The sequence below is a fragment of the Silurus aristotelis genome (assembly GCF_946808225.1).
Source record: "Silurus aristotelis genome assembly, chromosome: 17".
Taxonomy (NCBI): domain Eukaryota; kingdom Metazoa; phylum Chordata; class Actinopteri; order Siluriformes; family Siluridae; genus Silurus; species Silurus aristotelis.
Genome location: NC_139590.1, coordinates 15,221,718 through 15,244,837, shown reverse-complemented (window position 1 = coordinate 15,244,837; position 23,120 = coordinate 15,221,718). Strand labels below are relative to the sequence as shown.

Here is a 23,120-nt window from a genome sequence, read left to right as displayed (position 1 = left end):
GGGAGGGCATCCTCAGGGAGAAGATAGAGAAGCATCATGTGTCTAACCTCGAGCAGCTCTGTGATGTAATTATGGGGGCTTGGAAGAGGATTCCAGCAACAAACAACCTGTGAATTCAGGAGGATCAAGGCATAATATATACATTATACATTATATTATATTATATACATTTATATATACAAACACACACAGAGATCTCTGGAGTTTTCATGATGCCACAGGTGTAGAGGAGATGAAAGTGGTGAAGGATTTGCTCTGAAAGATGGTGATATATAAGGAGACGTAAACGCGCTGTGGTTCGCTTATATCAGAGTTGAGCTGCAGAGCTGAGCGGATCTCACATCCATCTGATCATCTGCTGAGATCAGATGAAAGCCTGTCAAGATCCTGTGATTTAATTAATATAGGGGGGCTTTTTAGGAGAGCGCTATAGTGGCGGAGCGCGGGAACACACACACACACGCAGTACTGGAGCGCACAGAACACCAAGAAGTGATCTCTCGTGCAGCTACGATGAGCTTCGGCGTGGTGGTGATCTCGGCTGGTTTACTGGGACTGCTCAGTTTTACTCTGCTCGCCGTGGCTGTGGGCACCGAGTATTGGTACATCATAGAGGTGGATCAAGTGATCAACTCCAGCTGGCACTTTGCCAGTTCGCACTCGGGCTTGTGGAGGATCTATGAAGGTGTGTGAGCTGATTTGTAACCACCTGCTTACAACTTTTCTTTTCAGTGCATCGGTTTATGCACGAGCGATTGGCTTTTTGTGTGTGTGAAGTGTTTGCAACGATTCGGTTTAAAGGTCTGTTTGTGTCACTTATATTTAGTAGGATACACCAGTAATTTATTCTCTGATGTAAAAGGCAACCAGACGTAGCCTCACATAACAGATATTCGTTTAGAGATACAATTTATGCAATAATGTAACCCACTTTATATACAAGCGTGTCAGTGTATTTGGACAGTGGCACCATTTTCGTGATTGTGCCTCTGTAAAATGACCACAATAGATTGGAAGTGGAATGAAGCAATCAGCATATGATTGGAGTGTAGATTTTCAGCTTTCATTAAAGAAGTTTACCAAAAAATACTGCATTTATTTAGTTATAAATATAGTATATGAATGACAAGCATTTGTTATGTAATCGCTCCATTTTTTTAAGAAACAATTATAAATCAAAAATTTGTTTTTCTTTTTTGGAGACCCTTTGCCAGGCCTTTATTGCATCCACCTTCAGTTGCTGGTTGTTTGCAGGTTTTTTTGTCTGCATGGTCAGTGGGTTTTAGGTCAGGAGACTTTGCCTTTTAAGATACATTTATTTATTTGCCTTAAGAAGCCTTTAGTTGTTTGTGTAATATATGTTAGAGAAGTGAAGAAAAGAGTGCAGGCAGGGTGGAGTGGGTGGAGAAGAGTGGCAGGAGTGATTTGTAAGTAAAAGACAGGAGGTGGAGCTGAAGGTAGCAGAGCTGAAGATGTTGAGATTTTCGTTGGGAGTGACGAGGATGGACAAGATTAGAAACGAGTTTATTAGAGGGACAGCACATGTAGGACATTATGGAGGCAAGATTGAGATGGTTTGGACATGTGCAGAGGACATGGACATGGGGTATATCGGTAGGAGAATGCTGAGGATGGAGCCATCAGGAAGGAGGAAAAGAGGAAGGCCAAGGAGGAGGTTTATGGATGGGGTAAGGGAAGAAATGCAGGTAGTTGGGTTGAAAGAGGCAGATGTAGAGGGGGGTATGGAGGCGGATGATCCACTGTGGCGACCCCTAATGGGAGCAGCTTGAAGAAGAAGAAAAGGAATTTGCGTTAACACATTAATATGGTTTGGATATGTGTAGAGGAGGGACATGGGGTATATTGGTATAAGAATGCTGAGGATGGAGCCACCAGGAAAGATTTATAGATGTGCAGGTAGTTGGTTTGAAAGCAGACGTAGAGGACAGAGCCGATGGAGACCCCTAATGGGAGCAGCCAAAAAGTAGAATATGATACATCAAGACATTGACTGAATTGTATAGCTCTATATACACTTTAAAATTATTTTCTATCAACTATAAACACCAGAGCCCCATGTCTACTGGCAGCCATACATGCCCATTCCATAACAATGCCTCCATGTTTGACAGGTGTGGGATGCTTTGGATTATGAGCCCTTCTATTCCTTCTCAGGGCACTTCTCTATAAAACTGGTACAAGTTAATTTTGATTTTATCTGTCCAATATTGTTCCCGAAATTGAAAATAATAATAAAAAATATTTTTTAGCATTCTGTTTTCTCTTGTATGGTTTTTAAAACCATTTGGTGTTGCTGAGCTCATTTCTATTTAAGAATGTACCAAATTGCTGATTTGGTGACTACTAAAGTTATGCCATCTTTTGGTTTGCTTTTTTTTTAGCCTTATGATGGATTCATTTAAAGCATCAATACCTGTTTGGACTGCATAATGAGTATAGAGTTTCCATGAACAAGTACCTAATGCAAATTCAAGTTCAGGCCTTTCAGCTCCTCAATTTGTCACACAATGAGCAGAAAACAGGCCGCACCTAGCCATTTAAATACTTATCAGCCAAGTGTTCCTTTACCTTTTTGATTAATGAATGGATTATGTAAAAAAAAAATACCCTCCAAATGGTTCAAACAACATATTGCTGAATTCCAAATCCATCATGTTATACAACGCTAAACATATGAAACTGTATGTTCAAGCATGTACAATTAAAAAAAATTATATTTAAGACCGATCATCTTGTTTTGACACTTTTAGTGGTACATATTTGTCACTTTTGCATGTTATATTTGATCTGGAATGAGAAGAGAGTATACTTCTAGAAATAATTAAGCCATGCAATTAAAAAAAAAATTGTCCACTCTGGCAAAAATGGAAATGTATAATTTGGTACATTTATCAAAATGTATATAAAACCCTACAAATAACTGACCCACTTGTTTATTTCCACAATATAGAATGTAGTACTGCATACAGGTTTGGGCTGTGAAATGGTCCTGCATAACCATAACCAAATAACAGGAAAAAATAAATAAACACGCATTAGCTTGATTGTAAGCATTCTATTGTCCAATGCTTAAGGGAGAGTGAAGTTCAAGAGAGAAGTTTTTAAGTCATGTATGAAATTGGACAATGTGCATCCCACATACATATCCAACAATTTGCAAATTCGCTTTTTAGCACAACTGTTCGAGAACATTTTTAAAATTACTAATCCCACATTGGTGTGCACACACACACAGGAATATATATATATATATATATATATATATATATATATATATATATATATATATATATATATATATATATATATATATATATATATATATATAATTTATGGGTAACTTGGACCTGATCTTCATTTATGTATTAAGTGTATTGAGTGTAATGAAACAGTGCACAATCACTGGGAGATGACATTTGAGATAATTTAATACTGAATCCTGCACAACATTGAATGTTGCGTTTAATCTAGGCACACACTTGTACACAGAGGCACCTGCCATGGAGGGTGCCATCAATCAAATATATGTGTTTCTGTAGGCAGGCTGTCAGTATGAGTTGTGCATGTAGACATTAAAGAAATATGTTTTTGCCTGTATAATTTTTTGCTGTACTGTTACCCACAGGAAAGAATGGCACTTTTCATGACATCTCCTTCTACATGGACACTTCTGAGTTCAGTGAGCAGGAAAAACACCTCTTAAGTGAGTTTGAAAAAGAACCATTACCTTTAATGTGTGAAATGAGGTGAAATGAATACAGAGTCTAAGCATCGCCTACCAAGCTGCTCTAACCATTCTCGTAGCTTCATTAAACAATGTGGCTCAAAAAGACAAAAGTGTTGATCCGCTTTTCTTGACTTACACTATTGGTCCAAATTACATACTTCCTCGAGTGTCCCAAATAGAACAGTTATATTAGTTTTCTTACCAGAAGTCAGATGAATAAATCAAATAGTCAAATAAATAAATAATAAGATTTTCAGTGAGCATCACTCTATAGATGGTGCATATTAAATAAAGAAAACTATTGTCCTCAGAAATTATTATAATGGTGATGGATTAAAACTGTCCTGATCGATAAGATAGTTTCCTGCCCTTTCTTCAATCTACACCATCAAAATGGCATGAATATTTTATGAAGCTAATTTAATAAAGGCATTTGTGAAAAAGGTTAAGATAACGTTAAAGATATTGAAGAATTTTATGCAAGTTTATCTTTACATGGAAGAGAGAAAACAGCAACCATCATTTATTACAACCCCAATTCCAAAAACAAATTGGAACCCTATGTAAATAAAACTAAGATTTTTTCTTTGCAATTCACCTAATCCCATATTTTATTCACAACTAAACATAGAAAACATATGAAATGGTAAACTGAGGAAATGTTCCATTTTAAGGAAATGTGGTAATTGTGAATTCAATGGCTGCAACACGTCTCTAAAAGTCTGGAAGGGGGCAACAGAAGGCTGAAAAAGTGTTAATGAAAAAAAAAAACAACAACAGTTGGAGAAACATTTTTCAACTAATTCGGTTACCTGAAAAAGGACCATCCAGCTTGTTATCAACACTCAAAAGCCTGCATTTCTGATGTTATGGGGTGCATATATTCCCATGAATCTGGAAAGGTACCATCAATGCTGAAAGATATATGCAGGTTTAAGAGCAACATGTGCTTCCATCCAGACAACATCATTTTTAGTGAATGCCATAATATTTCAGCAAAACAATGACAAACAGCATACTGCATCCATTATACAACATAATGGCTTTATAGTAGAAGTAGAAGAAGTATGCATTTATATATTGGTTAGAATGTGAGCTTGATTAAGCTCATTATTTAGCACATCCTACAGAATCTCAATTGAACTGACAACTGAGAAATTAGGAGGCCACACCTTGAACTCCTAATCATGCTCCTCAAACAATTCCTAAATATTTTTTGCAATGTGGAAGGGTGCATTATCATGCTGAGACTTAAGCACATCAGCAACTGTCCTTTCTCTGACTAATTTTGATAGGTACTAAGCACTGTATACTGGGAACAATTCACAAGACATTAGAAGACCATTAGAAGTTTGTCAGTGTCACTCAGATCTTTGCCTTAGAATTTTTTTGCTTTAAAAAAAAAAATCTACTTTGTGAACTGACTTTTCACTGGCTGCCTAATATATCTCGCCCCCTTGACAGGTGCCGCTTTAATGAGGTAATCATTGTTATCCACTTCACGTGTCAGTAAGTTTAATGTCTGATTATCACCCTGCTATTTTGCAAGTTCTCCCACTTAGAAATCATGGAGGGGTCTGAAATTGTCATCGTAGGTGCATGTCCACTGTGAGAGACATAATCTAAAAAAAAAAAATCCAGAAATCACAATATATGATTTTTAAACTATTTATTTGTATGATACAGCTGCAAATAAGTATTTGAACACCTGTCTATCAGCTAGAATTCTGACCCTCAAAGACCTGTTAGTCTGCCTTTAAAATGTCCACCTCCACTACATTTATTATCCCAAATTAGATGCACCTGTTTGAGGTCATTAGCTGCATAAAGACACCTGTCCACCCCATACAATCAGTAAGAATCCAACTACTAACATGGCCAAGACCAAAGAGCTGTCCAAAGACACTAGAGACAAAATTGTACACCTCCACAAGGCTGGAAAGGGCTACGGGGAAATTGCCAAGCAGCTTGGTAAAAAAAAGGCCACTGTTGGAGCAATCATTAGAAAATGGAAGAAGCTAAACATGACTGTCAATCTCCCTCTAGCTGGGGCTCCATGCAAGATCTCGCCTCGTGAGTCATGGGAGAAAGTCATGTGGTCAGATGAGACCAAAATAGAACTTTTGGGTCATAATTCCACTAAACGTGTTTGGAGGAAGAAGAATGATGAGTACCATCCCAAGAACACCATCCCTACTGTGAAGCATGGGGGTGGTAGCATCATGCTTTGGGGGTGTTTTTCTCCACATGGGACAGGGCGACTGCAGTGCATTAAGGAGAGGATGAATGGGGCCATGTATTGCGAGATTTTGGGGAACAACCTCCTTCCCTAAGTTAGAGCATTGAAGATGGGTTGAGGCTGGGTCTTCCAACATGACAATGACCCGAAGCACACAGCCAGGATAACCAGGGAGTGGCTCTGTAAGAAGCATATCAAGGTTCTGGCGTGGCCTAGCCAGTCTCCAGACCTAAACCCAATAGAGAATCTTTGGAGGGAGCTCAAACTCCATGTTTCTTAGCGACAGGCCAGAAACCTGACTGATCTAGAGAAGATCTGTGTGGAGGAGTGGGCCAAAATCCCTCCTGCAGTGCAAACCTGGTGAAAAACTACAGGAAACGTTTGACCTCTGTAATTGCAAACAAAGGCTACTGTACCAAATATTAACATTGACTTTCTCAGGTGTTCAAATACTTATTTGCAGCTGTATCATACAAATAAATAGTTAAAAAATCATATATTGTGATTTCTGGATTTTTTTTTTTTAGATTGTCCCTCACAGTGGACATGCACCTACGATGACAATTTCAGACCCCTCCATGATTTCTAAGTGGGAGAACTTGCAAAATAGCAGGGTGTTCAAATACTTATTTTCCTCACTGTATATCTCACTACAAAAATCTAGAATAAGTAATGTCATTATGTTAATCATTTAATTTTCTATCCTTTGCATATTAAATAACGTATTTTAGCTTCTTAGAATCTCACAATTTTATAATCTTTTTTATTTCATTTATTTTTTATTCCTGTACAAAAATAACCATTTTTAATTTAATTTAATTAGAGATTGTATTTTTCTTTTGTTTCTCCACAGACCTGCACAGGGTCATTGTCATTTTGCTTCCTCTCAGCCTGGTTTTGCTGATTTTCGGAGGCATCTTTGGCCTGGTCGGCTCTCTTGCCCGCAGTTATACACTCCTCACATGTGTGGCTGTGTACTTCCTCACGTGCAGTAAGTAAACCAGGCTTACTTGTAAGGTTCTGCAGGTAAGGGTGTATAAAATGCATAGATTTATGGAGCATACTGTATTTAAAAATGTAAACCTTGAATTTAATATCAGACAGCAGGTACAATAGAATTTGTAGTTTTCTGCTTACATTTCTTCTTCTGTGTTGTGCTCTACCTACCAAATTTACCTCCATATAAACCTTATCTAAATTATTGTATCAATCCTACAGTTCTTTTAGTTTTATATATTCCTTTGTTCCTTTAACTAAAAGAGGGAAGATTTAGCTTAATTCCAACATATACAATATCTGACTAATGCAAAAATCATAAGTAGTCCAGAAGGTCAATTTACATTCTAAGCATATTTTACAGAAACATTGACAGACATTTTTTTATTGCATTGTATATGTGTATATTTTTTTCACATTTTATAATGTACTTATAATGCACTTGATTGACATTATTACATAAATAAGTGAGCGAGTTTAACACCTGTCATCCTCACATATACAGTTTAAACTAATTCTAAATTGTACTGATAAAGCTGAAGTTGGGTAAATGTCAGCCAAAGTACTCAAATCGCTACCATTTTTTTTGTCAGGGTTATTTTAATACAGATGCAGATGCACATAAATAAACAATTAATGCCTTTGTGTTGCACTTCTACCAAGATTACTGCAAAGAGCATTCAGATTTCTTTTTACACCTTTCAAACTTCATTTCTTAAACACCTGTAGCTTTCTGGAACTTTCCAGACCTTGGTCCTTTGATTATAATAGTTTGGCTTTCTTGCTGTCACAGGTTTTTACAGTTTTTTCTGTCTTGGATAATATGCAACGTTCATGCAAATAAGTTATTTTAAAAAAGTGTGTATCGAAGGACAAAAACCAGCCTCTTCAGAGCATCTTCAAAAAGCTACAGAGATTAGAATAGACACAGCTGGTAATAACAAAAACATTGCTTTCAATATAAGCATCAACCAAAATAATGATTTCTGTAGATGCCAAACTGACATTTTTGGATGCGATTGGTGGTGGCAGAATCAAACTCCCCTGAGTAACTATCCCTTGTTTGTTTACTTTTTTTTTAAATAGCATTTTTTAGTTGTGTCTTTACAAAGGCCATCCCCTGATTTTACTCATTTGAAGCTATATGTTATTAAATTCTATTGCAAACTGATAAATTTTTTTTGGTAAAATAAATGTTTAAAATAGTCACCTGCAATCAGGCAATAACCATCCACCACACAGAAAGGACATTTTTAGTTTTACATTAGCGAACAATCTAAATCTTTTAGAAAATTTCAAAAAAATCTTTTTTTTTGACTGACTAGATAAATATAACTATTTAAAATATGTATTTTCACTTACTAAATGGTTGTGATTATTGTTAAACTGGCTTCTAACTGAATGTGAGCTTTGCAGGTAAACAGACAAGCCTAGGCAAGATTTTAAATTAATATAATTATATGCTTTCCTGTTTTTGAGGTGTGAAGATATGCTATATTCAGGAAAAGAAACTCTTTTAATCTAGTTTTTTTATCTTTTGTCTGTTTCAGAAACCACACAAACTAATGTAAAATAAGGTTTCTCAGACTACCCCACAATTAATGGCATTTCTATAAAAAACAAGAAAAAATATGTAGTTTGTCAGCTGATAGACGAGTAAAAGCTGAGACTAACTGTAATTATATTCACTTGTCACTGTTAATTTAGTACATATGTTTTATCGTTAACTAGCCATCTATCATGACTTATTTAACATGAGATTTTTCATTGAGCTGCTCAGTGGTTTGAATCTGCCTGGTACTCACATTAACATCCCAGTGACCAAATCTTATTCTCTGAGAGAATTGAAGAATAGGCTGATTAGAAAAGAGTCCACAAGGATGTGGTAATATTAGACTGGCAGTATCTTTTATTTTATTCTTTTGGGGAGCCAGCTTCATTTTTTTTTCTTCCAGTGAAGCCCACATTGGTTTTATAGACCTCCCTTTGTAGTGAATGTTGCCATGATTTGATTTCATTTTACGAAATTGTTGTGACTATTGTTGTGACTACAATAGGCTGCCTTTCATACTTCTTCCACCATACCATCTCTCTTGAGATCCAAAACATTTAGGTGTTTAATTAGTCACTAATTGATCGCATGTAATAAGATGACCAAAGGTATAGGAGAATTTCCACAACCATCCAGTGAAGCCCACATTGGTTTTATAGACCTCTCTTTGTAGTGAATGTTGCCATGCTTTGATTTCATTTTGCGAAATCTTTGTGACTATTGTTGTGACTACAATAGGCTGCCTTTCATACTTCTTCCATCAGACCATCTCTCTTGAGATCCAGAACATTTGGATGTTTAATTAGTCACTGATTGACCGAAGGTATAGGAGAATTTCCACAACCATCTGTTTTTTGTTTTGTTTTGTTTTCAAACTGGAACTACTTTTTAAAGGATGTTCTGGTCAACATGAGCATGGAAAAAACACGCATCACTCCAGCTCAGCTTCACCTTAGAACATGCTGCATTGCAATGTAACATTGTTTTATCTGAATCTGTTTTTACCTTTCTGCTGTGCACTCACTTATGGTCAAAGGAGGAGATCAGAGCACTAAGAAGTGCTTAATTATTTGGCCTGTGCAGAACTCCACACTCTCATGTAATCAGTAGCACGTGAACCACGAGGAGACCCAAATCAATGCTGTGATTTCACTGTGATTATAATTTGTTTTTCTGTTCAGTTATATTCAATCCTTATATGCCCACCTTGTTCCTTTGGGAAAGCTTTCCAGATATTACTCTGTATATTTTGATGCTGACATGTTTTTACATGAGCCTCCAGTTTTCCAATGCGAGAGTCAGATGGACATGTTATTAAAATATTTGTATTAATAACTTCTTGTAATGAAATCACACATTTCTCTCTCGCTCTCTCTAGCACTCTCAGTCATCATTGATAATTTTCTGCAGATGTGCTCATACACTCGTAGTATTATTAGGCACATAATTTCTTCCTTTAATTTAGGAATAAATGAGATGAAACATCTGTGTAATATTCAAGGTTATTTAAACAGCCAAAATGTACAACGTTCTGTTGCTACATTTAGTAAGGACTGATGATGTTCTTTATTTAAACAGAAGATTAAACAAATGTGCCATTACAAAGATTTGTAGTTTGTACAAAGATCTTTGAGTTTGTTTCTGAGAATTATAAAAATTCAAAACGTGATAAAAAAATAATAATAATTGAGGGAAAAGGAAATAAACTTTCAGTACTGTGTAAAAGTTGTAGGCAGATATGAAAAAAAAAACCCTGTAAATTAAGAATGCTTTCGAAAATAAGTGTTTCTTAGTGTGTTTATCAATTAACAAAAGGGGAAGTGATGAGAAATCCAAATCGAATCAATATTTTTGATGTAACCACCCATTGGCTTTAATTCTTGGCACAATTTGAACAATTTTACAAAGTCAGGGATTTTGTAGGATCAGCGTCAGGTGTATGATTAACCTATTATACCAAGCAGGTGCTAATCACCAATTTCATATATAGGTTAAAAGACCTTAAAATACACAGCTGTGACTAGTTGAGGAACAGCTGAACTCTGCTACTAAGGCTGTGGAAGACAGGTCACAGATGTCACAGATCATACACAATGACAAGACTGAGCACAGCAATAAGACAAGGTAGATGTCTAGCAATGCCATTAGCAAAGAAGTGGCAGAAAACAGTGGGACCCAGGTATGCTGGAGTGCGGTACAATAATCGTTGTGTGCAGGCAACAGTAAAGCATGGTGGAGGTTTCCTACAAGTTTGGGTCTGCATTTCTGCAAATGCAGTTGGAAATTTGGTCAGGATTCATGGTTAAAAGCCTCAAGAGGGAACCCATCCACATTTGGGTGGCACCAAATGTCCATTTATTACAGCTAAATGAAGTTGAGGTGTGCAGTGATAGTGATCAAATGAAACCTGTAGTCCTAAACCATTGTAGCAGACTGTTAACATTAAGTACAGTTCAAATCCCTCGACTGAGGCCGAAACCATCCACAGCTGCACGCGAGGGGAGACAGGGAGAGAGAGATATGGATTGTTAAGCATCCTTATTGTTGTATAAAAGTTAAAGGCAGTGTGCATTTGGGGACTCTGGCAAGACTTATACAGCTATAGCAGCATAACTGTGAACACTAATTGGACGGCTGTTTCATAACTGTGCGGCTTTGTAAGATAAAGATCTGCCCCTGCTGTAATCTTTATTTTTTGAGGTACCAACAAATAGCCTGCCCCTTTTCATTATGGTACAGAAGTTAACTGAGATACTGCGGCTCGAGCCCGTTAATTGCTTTATATGTCAGTAGTAGCATTTTATAATCATTGAGAGATTTAATAGGGAGCCAGTTTAAACTGATTTAAAACAGTAGTCATATTTTCTCTAGCTGCTGCATTCTGAAATAACTGGATCTTATTTCTGCATTTGCAAGATCATCCTGACAGTAAAGTGTTACAGTATCTAATCTAGATGTAACAAAAGCATTAACTAGTTTTTCTGCATCCTGTAACATTATGTTTTTAATTTTAGCAATATCTCTAAGGTGAAAGAAAGCGAATCCTTTTAATGTTGTTTACTCAATAGTGTGAGCCTCAAAAGAAAGACTAGTGTTAATAATCACACCAAGGTCTTTGACCGCTGTACACACTGAAACAGATAAATAAAATTCAGAACCATATAATTCAATTTGCTTTGTCTGTTTAGAGTACACATTATGCAAAGTGCATGCAGCATAGAGCTTTTTTACTATAAAAAAACAAACAAACATTATACCATTTGTAATGAATAATTTAAAATGATCTCACACACAATTGCCTTTAGACACTTAAGACAGTTTATACTGTATAGAATTGTATTCTAATAATATTAATACATTCAGAATAAAAAATATATACATTATTATATTTTATTACTATTATTATATTATTAGCAGTTGGCTTATTATCATCAGAGTGAAACTTTGTGTAAGCATAAAACATGCAAAATAATGAATTACTTTTTAATTGTAATATTGTCTAGTTAGTGTTACACAAAAAAAAAGAAAAGGAAAAAAACAAAAGTTTGCCCATGGTGCCACATTATTAGTGAATGAGATTTTTTAACCCATTTTCCCAAATGCTAAAATCAAAGACAGCCTGATGGCTTCTCTTTTCTCTCCACAGGCCTCTTTACACTCTCTGGTGTGTGCATCTACGTCAGTTACTCTCAGCAAGCCTTGGATGAACTGCGGCGGCTGGTGAGTGCCGAATTGCTCGCCCACATACACATGTCCTTCGGCTGGTCCCTGGCCTCAGCTTGTTTCTCTTATACGCTTGAGGTGGCTTGTGGCATCCTACTCTTACTCTCAGCTCGACTTGCTCATCGTGAGCTACATCATGAGTCTACCGCTGCTTTCTCCATGTCCTAAAGACAACACAGGGGAAGCACATTTTATCATTGTGTTTGCATCTGGCTTTTTTCATTTATTTTTTTACAATAACCTGACTTTAAAGAAGGATTTGGAGGTAAACAAAGAGCTGAAAGGATCATATGTTTCATTAATAGAATTAATTTGAATTTAATGAGTGTTTACCAGTGTTCATATTCTTAGAATATTCAGTAGTTAATTTATTCGTTTTTAAAATGCTAATTTTATTCATATTGAATCTGCTGCATGTGGAAAATGTGGTGATTAATAATCCCTCCTTGTAGAAAGATTTCAAGGTATACAAAAATAATAATTTTTATGAGGATTATGCTATGACCTGCAATGCATGTTTTAATCTCACTGCTATGAGAACCACATTCATACACATACAATATGCATTTAAATAGATTCTGTATGTTACACACTAAAACAACATGCTTATACTGATGAAACCATTGGTGTACTGCCATTCTGTGTATTTTATGATGTTTGGGTCATGGTTTTTATGTTTTGAGGGTATTGCCAGTTACTGTTATCTTCTCAGTGTTAATAAAGTGTTATGATAATACAGTGATTTATTACAATTTAATTTATTTTATTGTTTATTTATTGTTTTTTTTACTTTGGTTACATTCTAGAGATTGTCTTTCAGTAAGTGTTTTTCAGCTAGCTTACTTAGCATGGAACATGTTAGCTGACACATGTATCTAAATGTGAAAATAATATTTGATTATATACAAATAATAATAATTTATAAAAATTTATATTTAGTTTGTAAATTGCTTTCAACAATGAATATTTGATCAGAACACTAGATACACTAAAATATCTTAGATAAACACAGAGTATATTAGGCCAGGTGAAACATAAGTGAAATAAGTCACTTTTAAATGGTCAAGCTCAGAATTTTTAATCATCTGCCACTTGTCCGTAAAGTCCAGTATATCTTTTGCTAGCAAGCTAAAAGATAATGCAACTTGCTAGAATCATTAAATACTTATGCTGAGATGTAGTAAGCAATGAGTGGTTGACTAAACCTAGCTAAGAAACTAGCTATTTGATTTGAACTTTTAAATAATGAATACATATCTCTTGGAATTGCAGGGGCTTCACCTTCGGCATAACAGACCATACGTTTAAATACACCACAGGATATATAGCTATTCAGATACACTATATAGACAAAAGTATTGAAACATTTTACTTTTGCAGCCATGTGTGATTCTGCCACATACTCTTAACACAAAGTTGTAGGCACACAATTGTATAGATCTGTTTGGATATGGCAACATCACTTCACTGAAACTACCCAAAGACCTACAGTAAAACTGTTCCAGCATGACAATGCCCTTGTGCACAATGAGCACCATATATTGTTTACATGGGTTGGAGTCGAAGATTTTAAGGTGATATTCAAAAAACACATACGGCGGTTCCCTGGTGGTCTAGTGGTTAGGATGCGGCGATCCCTGACCGGGATCGAACTCTTGTGCAACAAGCCTTAGTGCCGGTCCCAAGCCCGGATAAATGGGGAGGGTTGCGTTAGGAAGGGCCAAATCAAACATGTGGATGGTCCGCTGTGGCGACCCCTAACATTTGTCCGTATATTGTACTTTTGTCAGCTTATAAGTTTGGCTTCTTTGTTGTGTTGCAACTGTGGATTCAGAGCACAACACAATGCCAATTAAACCAAGCTAGTTAGCTAAGCCATACGTTATTAGTCAAAGAGAAATCGTTGCTCTTCTCTAATAACTTGGTATGCTGTTCTCTCAGGGTCACAGTGTGTTTATTTGCTTTTCCTGCAGCTGATGTTAGCAACCTATACAGTGTGAAGGACAAATGCTCAAACACTTCTAGTGGTTGTGTTTTTGTTATGTTTATTTTGTTCATTCTGTGATTGCTATATATGTAATCTGTTGGGTGTATTTTGATGTTCTACGTGTCTGTGTTCTCCAGTCTTGCTTTTAGTTAACTGCTAAGTATTGGCTCTGTGTAAACCTGGACCTGTTAGAAATGGTGTAAATGATGATATATATGTGTCCAAAATGTCCTGTCAAATAATACAGCCCTGATTTGTGTTTAATTACTGTGAATTACAGGAATGCCAGGGCAACTCACAGCAGCTCAGGAACTCCATGTTTTAAGCTATATATTTATTTTCTTCATCGACTTAATGTTTATTTTTATTTTACCTAAAACATGGTGTGCAAGTCACCTAAATCCAGCTTGAACATTAATTTCCCATTTTTGATGGAATATAGAAATAGCTCTACCTAATGAATTTTTTTACTGCGTGTTAAATAACAATTACTTGTTAATCATCCAGCATTGCATTAATAAATCATTTAAAATATTGGAAAAAATATTTTGGGGTCAAGACTTCTTGAATACTATGCTATCATGCTTTAGTGTCTATTTATAATTAGTCTAAAATGGTATATTTTCTTGCGCACATCTTTGGGAACCACAGGGTCTCTCAAAAGTCTCCATAAATGAGGGAAATTTTCTTCCAAAACCTCGATCACTATATATTTAATATTTTTTCAGATAGCTTTTAAGAATGGGGTTCTTGAAAATCATTCTTATAGCTGGATCAGAAAGGAGATTGCCATGCAATTATTGTACATGCAATCATCTTTGATAAAAAGTGTTAATTTACTTTGGAGACTTTTGGGACAGAGACATTTACAGATATATTTTGTAGTAGATATTTAATTCTGTGTAAAATTAGGATCCAATTAATGTACAGTCAGCCCTGTTTCAAACAGTGTAGAATAGAACATAACATTTTGTTAAATATTTTTTTGTAAATGTGTATGTTACATTTGTTTCTAAGACACTGCTGTTTTCTCCACAATTCCTGGTATAGTGTAAATGCAGACAGAAAAGGGAAAAGTATTTACAGTAATAAATCTTTTGCCACAATATCAATGCACCTCTTAGTAGAACACCTTTGGTAAAAAAAAAAAAATGATATAATAATCACAGCCTGCAATCACTTACTGTAACCAGTTAAGAGTCTTTCTGTTCTTGTTGCCTTTTAGAATACTTTTATATTCTTGGGGTATCTTGCATACACAGCATTTTTTTTTCTTTCAGATCTACAGGTTTTCAGGGTCAGGGAACTCTGAACGCCATTTTAAATTATCCAGGCATTTTGCTTTTTTCAGCTTCAAAGTCTTTACTCTCTGCATCATCTTCCTTTAAGAATTCGCTATTTTACTGGAATTCATTCTTTCCTCTACCTGTGCAAGTCATTTTACTCCCTTTGGATGTAACACAATCCTAAAGATCAACTTCCATGCTCAAAACTCTGCAATCTTTTATATTTCAATATAAGAGGCCGCTTATTCATCCCTCCAAACATATACCTTATTTGTAGCCAAATCCTTCAAACATTATTTTATCCGTCCACAGAACTTGAACTTAGAATGATTCAGATTTGTGGAGACATCATTGCATTGCAAGTCCATTATTTATTTATTTATTTATTTATTTATTTATTTATTTATTTATTTATTTATTTATTTATTTATTATAAATATTATATATACAACAGATGTCAAAGAGTCTATTTGTTCTTACAGATTTTACCTTAACTTTCTAACTTTCTTCACCTTAAATGACATTTCTTAATGACATTTCGCACAGTGGCAGTTGGGAGTGAGAAGTGGTTTGATAGCTTTTTATAGCTGCTTCTGGTTTGCAGGAATCAATTAGTATCCTTAGTTAGATCCATATCTAGCTTTACATGGTTGTTAAGTATTAGACCAAAGTTTGAAAATTCAGTGATGATTGGCAATTGAAAAAAGATGACTGAGTTAATTAAGCTAATAAGTTCCTAAACTTAACTGTCAGAAGACTTTTTAAAAAGTTTTTTACTATTTTAATTGTAACTGCATTACAATTTTTCAGGAACAGAAAAAAATATAATTGTGATACATTGTAATCACCTAACGATTGCAGGGGATTGTTGTCAGATCTGTGAAAATATTTAGTTTAAACAGATCTTGCAGTGGTGTATTGCTCTATGAATGTCTTATTAAACCATTAAGCTGACCATTTTATGACTATAAACTGTCTATCATAGGGTGTCTTGATTACCAAAATGATTCCAGGGTTATGGTATCCTTGTATTACATGCAATTTATTTCTTATATTTGTTTGCTTCAATGTTTGTGGTATTGATTTTATCAAACCAAATTAGCATTTTGCTTTGCATTTTTAATCAAACAAAAACAGCAGGCTCTACAAGACATGTGTTTGTTTAGCTAGGATGTCTTGTGCCTGCACTGACAACAATGAATCATTAATTTGTCTGAAATGAGCTGATAATAAAAAAGAGAGGTGTTGTATCACTGCTAAGAAATAATATTGGTGTGTTATTTAGATAGAATGACACAGAGATGGGACCCTGGTCCATTGCAGGACAATCTGCTCATGGTGCTGGTCCAAATATATTATCTTCCTTTAAATATACAACAAAATATACAGCCACTTTTAGATAAAAATGATTGTGTGCTTTAATCTTTTGAAACATACAGACCTCAACAGCTTTAAGTTTTAATGTATAAAATCACAGATTTTCTATGGGGTTAAAGCTTAATATTTCATAAAACAAAGTCAAATAGAATAATTTAGTTGACAAATGAAAAGTTGAGTTAACTTTTTTTAATGATGGTATCCACAGTGGGTTGAAGGAACACAATTAAATTCTCATTTTATGTTTAGACACCACTACAGAATAATCATCAGTGAAAATAGAACACTGTTAATAAGGAGCATCGTTTTAGATACAGCACTGAATTGTCCTCTAGACTGCTAGTCTGCCTAAATAATATTAGCTGCAGGGGAACATTTAAATTCCACAGTATCTGTAAGTGCTAACAAAATGCCCTCCCCTTCACTTCTTCACTCATCAGACATTCAAACTCTTATTAGGACACTTGGGATACTACTGACTCATCATTAATTGTATTAGTATCTATATCAGCTTTGGTGAAATGCTTTAAAGGTGACCTGATCCAACTGGTCTTCATGGACCTCTGTTAAGTAAAAGTCACCCAATAACCTTTAACATTACTGTCAATTTCCAATGTCTTATTGGACATATACTGCTCTTTATAGAGCTTAAAACAGATCACTGCTTTTCTGTATTAGTACAACACCTATAAAGATAAAGTTCTTATATTAAATGTGAACAATTTAAAGTGAATCTACCTTGAAGAAAATTCTGTGTGTATGCTGGAACATTACATTGCTTCACTTCCGATTAGATCATATGAAATATTAGCTAGTATAATAGATTTAAAACTAAACTATATTTCGCTGGGTCTACATATGTCCATTGCACACACTTTCAGACTTTTTCACGAATAGAGGCAGTTTAGAAAACATATGAAACCAAAAAGAGAACATATTAAACTACAAATTGGCAATAACCCAAGCTCGGCTCAAACCTGGGACACTGGAGCTACCCGCTATACCACTCTGCTACCATACAAATCTTTATATATTGAAAACATACGCCTGTTTTCCTTTCATGACACAGTCAAAACAAATGAACTTGAACTTGCTAATGAAAGCAAATATGCAAATGGCTTACTTAGTAATAACATACTAGGCTGGAGTTTGTGTGTGTGTGTGTGTGTGTGTGTGTGTGTGTGTGTGTGCGCGCGCGCGCGCGCGTGTGTGTGTGTGTGTGTGTGTGTGTGTGTGTGTGTGTGTGTGCGAGACATTAAAGCAGTAGAAGAGACCCGAACATACAGTACAGACCAAAAGTTTGGACACATTTTTTTTATTTTCATGACTATGAAAATTGTAGAGTCACACTAAAGGCATCAAAACTATGAATTAACACATGTGGAATTATATACAAAAAAAGTGTGAAACAACTGAAAATATGTCATATTGTAGGTTCTTCAAAGTAGCCACCTTTTGCTTAGATTACTGCTTTGCACACTCTTGGCGAAGAACCTACAATATGACATATTTTCAGTTCACTTTTTTTTGTTATGTATATAATTCCATATATAATTCCATATGTGTTAATTCATAGTTTTGATGCCTTCAGTGTGACTCTACAATTTTCATAGTCATAAAAATAGAGAAAACTCTTTGAATGAGCAGGTGTGTCCAAACTTTTGGTCTGTACTGTATATATAATATATATAAACTTTTGGTCTGTATTGTATAAAATATATATATAAACTTTTGGTCTGTACTGTATATATAATATATATAAACTTTTGGTCTGTACTGTATATATAATATATATATAAACTTTTGGTCTGTACTGTATATATAATATATATAAACTTTTGGTCTGTACTGTATATATAATATATATATAAACTTTTGGTCTGTACTGTATATATAATATATATAAACTTTTGGTCTGTACTGTATATATAATATATATAAACTTTTGGTCTGTACTGTATATATACAGTACAGACCAAAAGTTTGGACACACAAGGTGTGTCCAAACTTTTGGTCTGTACTGTAGCTAATCAACAATAGATATTTGTTTAACTTTTGAGAGTACCAGTTTAGATGTGTGTTGGATAATTTTGCATGTAAATTATAATTTAATGTCGACACTGTGGGGAAAAAAAGTGCTGCTGTCACCTAACTTTCAGCCTGATGAAAGGTAAACTAATTTTGCTAAAATTCTATTTATATTTGTACTTGAATGAACCCAGAACAATGGATATGAGCAGCGTGAATCATCTGAGTACCTTTTTGTTGGCATGCACATGCATTCCGGGACCTTCCAACAAGTGACATATGAGGTATGACATTTATGATTGTAGTAATTTGTGATAAATATATTATAAGATCAGACCTCTTTCCTGGAAACTGTTGTTGCCTACTGGCACAAACTCACTTACTTACAAAATCACAGTAGCATAACATGTACATATGCTCAAGCCACAAGCCCGGAACCTGACTGGATGTTCCAGATCTCTCTAATCCAATTTAGAAGCTACTGCTTTTAATGTCAGATGCATTTTGCTGGCCCAGTCGCTCTTATGATGGAGATCTTTTGTAATGGTTAATTACATAGACATTTTATACATTTAAGCTACACAGTCAGGTTGCTATCAAGTCCATCTAATGGACTGTGGAATATCTATTGGATAGTTGAATTTCCGACTAGTGGTTATTTCTCCTTTCACTCCAATCTTATCCAATGTTTTCTCTAATAAGCAGCTTATAATTGGTCAATTTTGCTCAGTAAAAATTTGGAAGCTTAACCATCAACCTGTATATGCAGAAGTGGGTCTTGGCTCAGTGAAATGAATGAGCTTGTGATGAAGGCACCAGGCTGAGACATATGAGTGGCTTTGGATAAGGCTAGACCCAAAACTCATTAAACTTTAATGGTGAGCAATATTTCAGCCTTCTCCTAGTCCATAATGTGTGAGAGCTTCAGGGCCACTACAGAATTCCCCTTTCTCCTGTTTGCTTTTCCTGGACTGTGACTGAGCACTGCAATTTTGGCCTTTTGCCTTTTTTCCCCTATTAGAACATCTGTTAGAGCTTTGTTTTTTGTTAAAGTTTGGAACTTCTGGACGTGTCTGTCATTTCTGATGCATGAAATTGAAACCTTTTTTTGCTGGCACCAAAAACGTATTACATGCAAAAGTGTTTTTGTGACAAACATGTGACTGATTCATGGAAGAGGATGAATAGAGGATGCGATGTGGGGTAAAAGTTGTTTTTTTACCTAGCATGTTGGCTGAAATAAGTAGGGGTGTTACTAAATGTTTGAACTAGCTAGCCAGCTGAATATTTGCTAACAGGCAAAGCTTCTGTAATTACTGTTGCTAACACACTGTTGTTAAATATAACAGCAAAATTATATTAATGATAATGATATAGTAGAACTGTCGGCACTGAAGACACTGATTTATTTTTCTAAGATTAGTGTAGAAGTAGTTAGCTAGAGTTATTTAATAATAGTTGACATTTTCCAGAAAATTATCATCTAATATGAAGATCACAAAGAAGGTCATGTAATCTTATTTAAAATATAGTACACTCATTTATTTAGGTCAAATTCTCCATTAACAGTTTTTTTAGTTTGTTGTGATATACTTTTGTTATGTTTATTCAGTTTTTATTGTGAATAAAAAACATTTACTGCATTGGTATATTATTATTGTTTGCATTTGAGAAGAAGAAAAAATCGATACAGTTATACCATAAGTTATACTTTCATTGTAGTGAGAAGGGTTAGGGTTAGGGTTAGGAATGAGCACAAAGCCTTTGTTTGAGCATGTTACTTCCCTTATTTTTGTCCGGTGAGTTCATGTATGCATGTTCATTTGGGTCATTCCTCAAACATTTTGTTGACCAGATTTTTCCTGGCCAGATTTTCCTATGGGAAATGTATTTCTGCCCTACTGATATCCAGCCTATTAACTGTGTCTGAGCCCAAATCCTGTGATCTCATTATATCTGCAGGCCGAAAGAACTGCTTTTGCTTTTAAATTGGAAAAGAAAGGCACAGTGCCAAAAACCTTTTTCAGATACATTAAGCATCTGGTTCCTGAGCTAGTCAGCAATATTTGATTTGTCCTGAGTTTGAGCCAGTGTAATTGATCGCATCTTTATTTTGGAGATTTATTTGATCTGACTTATCAGCACCCTATGCTTTATTTTGGATGCCGTAGTAGGTCAGTGCCTCTGTGGCGAATCCAGTTTAAGTGAAGAGACTGTGTGGTAGTGGCTGATGCACAGCTCCAAAGCATTATAGACCCACCCACATGCCCATCCAAATTCGCCACAGAATTCCTTTATTACATGCAAGCATTTTTTTTTTTTTATCTGAGTGCTCTTGGTCTTCCAGATATTGCCTTGACTTCCACAATTCTCCTTAGCCCTTGTTTCTTAATGACTTTTCAGAAAGTGAAAATTGCAAGCTGGAAGCACTTTATCTTTTTATAGCTCCATAGGCACCAATTATCTTCATCTTTAGAACTTTAGTCAGCAGCTTAAGGGTTCCCATCGTTGTTAAAACATTTGTTTTGAAGGATTTATTACGCTCTGGAATTTCTAATCCTAAACCTAAGTCTTAATATGTCAGTTAAGGCCTAATAGGTTTTAGTTCATGTTAAATTTACATTGAAGGGTTTTCAGCCCTTTGCACATATCACAATTATGCTTTATATATTTTATATATTTTATGTTTATCAACTAAGGCTGAAATTATTTTCATTTCAAAAACAAAGAAAATATTCAATTTGGATATACTGTATTGCTCAAACTTTTGAATACAGATGCATTTAAATGTACTTTTTAAAGGTATGATTTGTTTAATGAAATTCACAACTGTTATTTTTAACCAGCTCGCAGCTCCCAAGTGAATTTCGATGAACATAAAGCATCCTGTTGGTCTCTGATTGGTTTCTTTATGCGATGGGAGCGACCAGTTTTATCTTTTAACATATACCTGCTTATACCAGCTTTTATTTTAATGTGTAATTTGAAGCTTTCCGTTATGCCCAGTATAAGTCTGGAAATAATAATATCTTCAACATCATCTTTACAATTTTCAAATACATTTTTTAAAGTTATCTTGATATTGTCCCAAACTGTAGGAAAGGTTCTTAAAACTTTTCTTGAAGGACTCGTTGGATAAATAAAGCTTTTTTGTTTATTTTTCAAAACTGTCTATATTTGGGACACTTTCCATTCTTCACTGTAGTGTTCTACAGGAACTCAGGGGAAGCTCAGGTGTTTTCCAGACGCACATCTGTGCCAGCGGTGAGCGAGTGGAGGGCGGAGCCGGACGGAATGAGCGGTAACACCTGCAGCTGATGAGACTAATCAGTGCGCTCTGTTTCAGTCCAGCGACGCCAATAAAGAGGACAGAGAGACACTAAGCAGAGGCGGGTGGATGGGTTGGTAAACGGTGACTGAGCGCGACTGAGACGGAGAAAGAGGTGCCGGCCGCCAGCCGCCAGCGTGTGCACTCGGACGGACACCCGCCATGGGAAAAGCGTGCCGATCCCCGTGTGAGACGGTCAGACCCCGGATTGAAAACGTAAGGAAATGAAGAAATCTCTGTTTGGTGAACCTTTCTTGTCTTTCCAGCGAGGAACCAGTCAGTGTGTTACAGCAACCAAAAACTATTATTTTTTTTTAATTTTTTTTTTTTTCTTAACTAGTGTAATAATAAAGATTATTGTGGTGAGAGTAGTGAGCAGGTTGAGAAGAGCCTGGAGAGGTGGAGGTACACGCTGGAGAAAAGGGGAATGAAAGTCAGTAGGAGTAAGACAGAGTACATGTGCATAAACGAGTGGAGTGGTGCAGTTGCAGGGAGAAGAGGTGGAGGAGTTCAGGTACCTGGGGTCAACAGTGCAAAGTAATGGAGTGTGTGTTAGAGAAGTGAAGAAAAGAGTGCAGGCAGGGTGGCGTGGGTGGAGAAGAGTGACAGGAGTGATTTGTGATAGAAGAGTATCAGCAAGAGTGAAAGGCAAAGTTTATAGGACTGTGGTGAGACCTGCGATGTTGTATGGTTTAGAGACAGTGGCACGGAGTAAAAGACAGGAGGTTGAGCTGGAGGTAGCAGAGCTGAAGATGTTAAGGTTTTCGTTGGGAGTGACGAGGATGGACAGGATTAGAAATTAGTTTATTAGAGGGACAGCGCATGTTGGATGTTATGGAGACAAGGTGAGGGAGGC

The 23,120-nt window shown here is 35.7% G+C and overlaps 1 protein-coding gene and 1 long non-coding RNA gene across 5 annotated transcripts in view; one reads left to right on the top strand and one right to left on the bottom strand.

The window, feature by feature from the left end:
* Positions 1–2,625, bottom strand: LOC310739800. The gene is made up of 3 exons (XR_014537498.1): positions 1,963–2,625; positions 191–1,772; positions 1–107 (listed from the first exon to the last, which is right to left on the bottom strand). It is a non-coding gene; the product is annotated as an uncharacterized lncRNA (long non-coding RNA).
* The window catches only part of LOC310739753 (transmembrane protein 235), a gene marked incomplete at its 5' end in the record, with an annotated part of 48,002 nt that continues 25,395 nt past the window's right edge, over positions 514–23,120 (top strand). For 2 of the 4 annotated variants that reach the window (XM_083565986.1, XM_083565985.1), the window contains 4 exons: positions 514–685; positions 3,647–3,724; positions 6,841–6,978; positions 12,182–12,255. In XM_083565986.1, the coding sequence (XP_083422112.1) occupies positions 514–685; positions 3,647–3,724; positions 6,841–6,978; positions 12,182–12,255 (462 nt within the window). Of the gene's footprint in view, positions 686–3,646; positions 3,725–6,840; positions 6,979–12,181; positions 13,016–14,525; positions 14,695–23,120 lie in introns of those variants that run through there. The other 2 variants (XM_083565984.1, XM_083565983.1) reach the window with 2 other exon arrangements.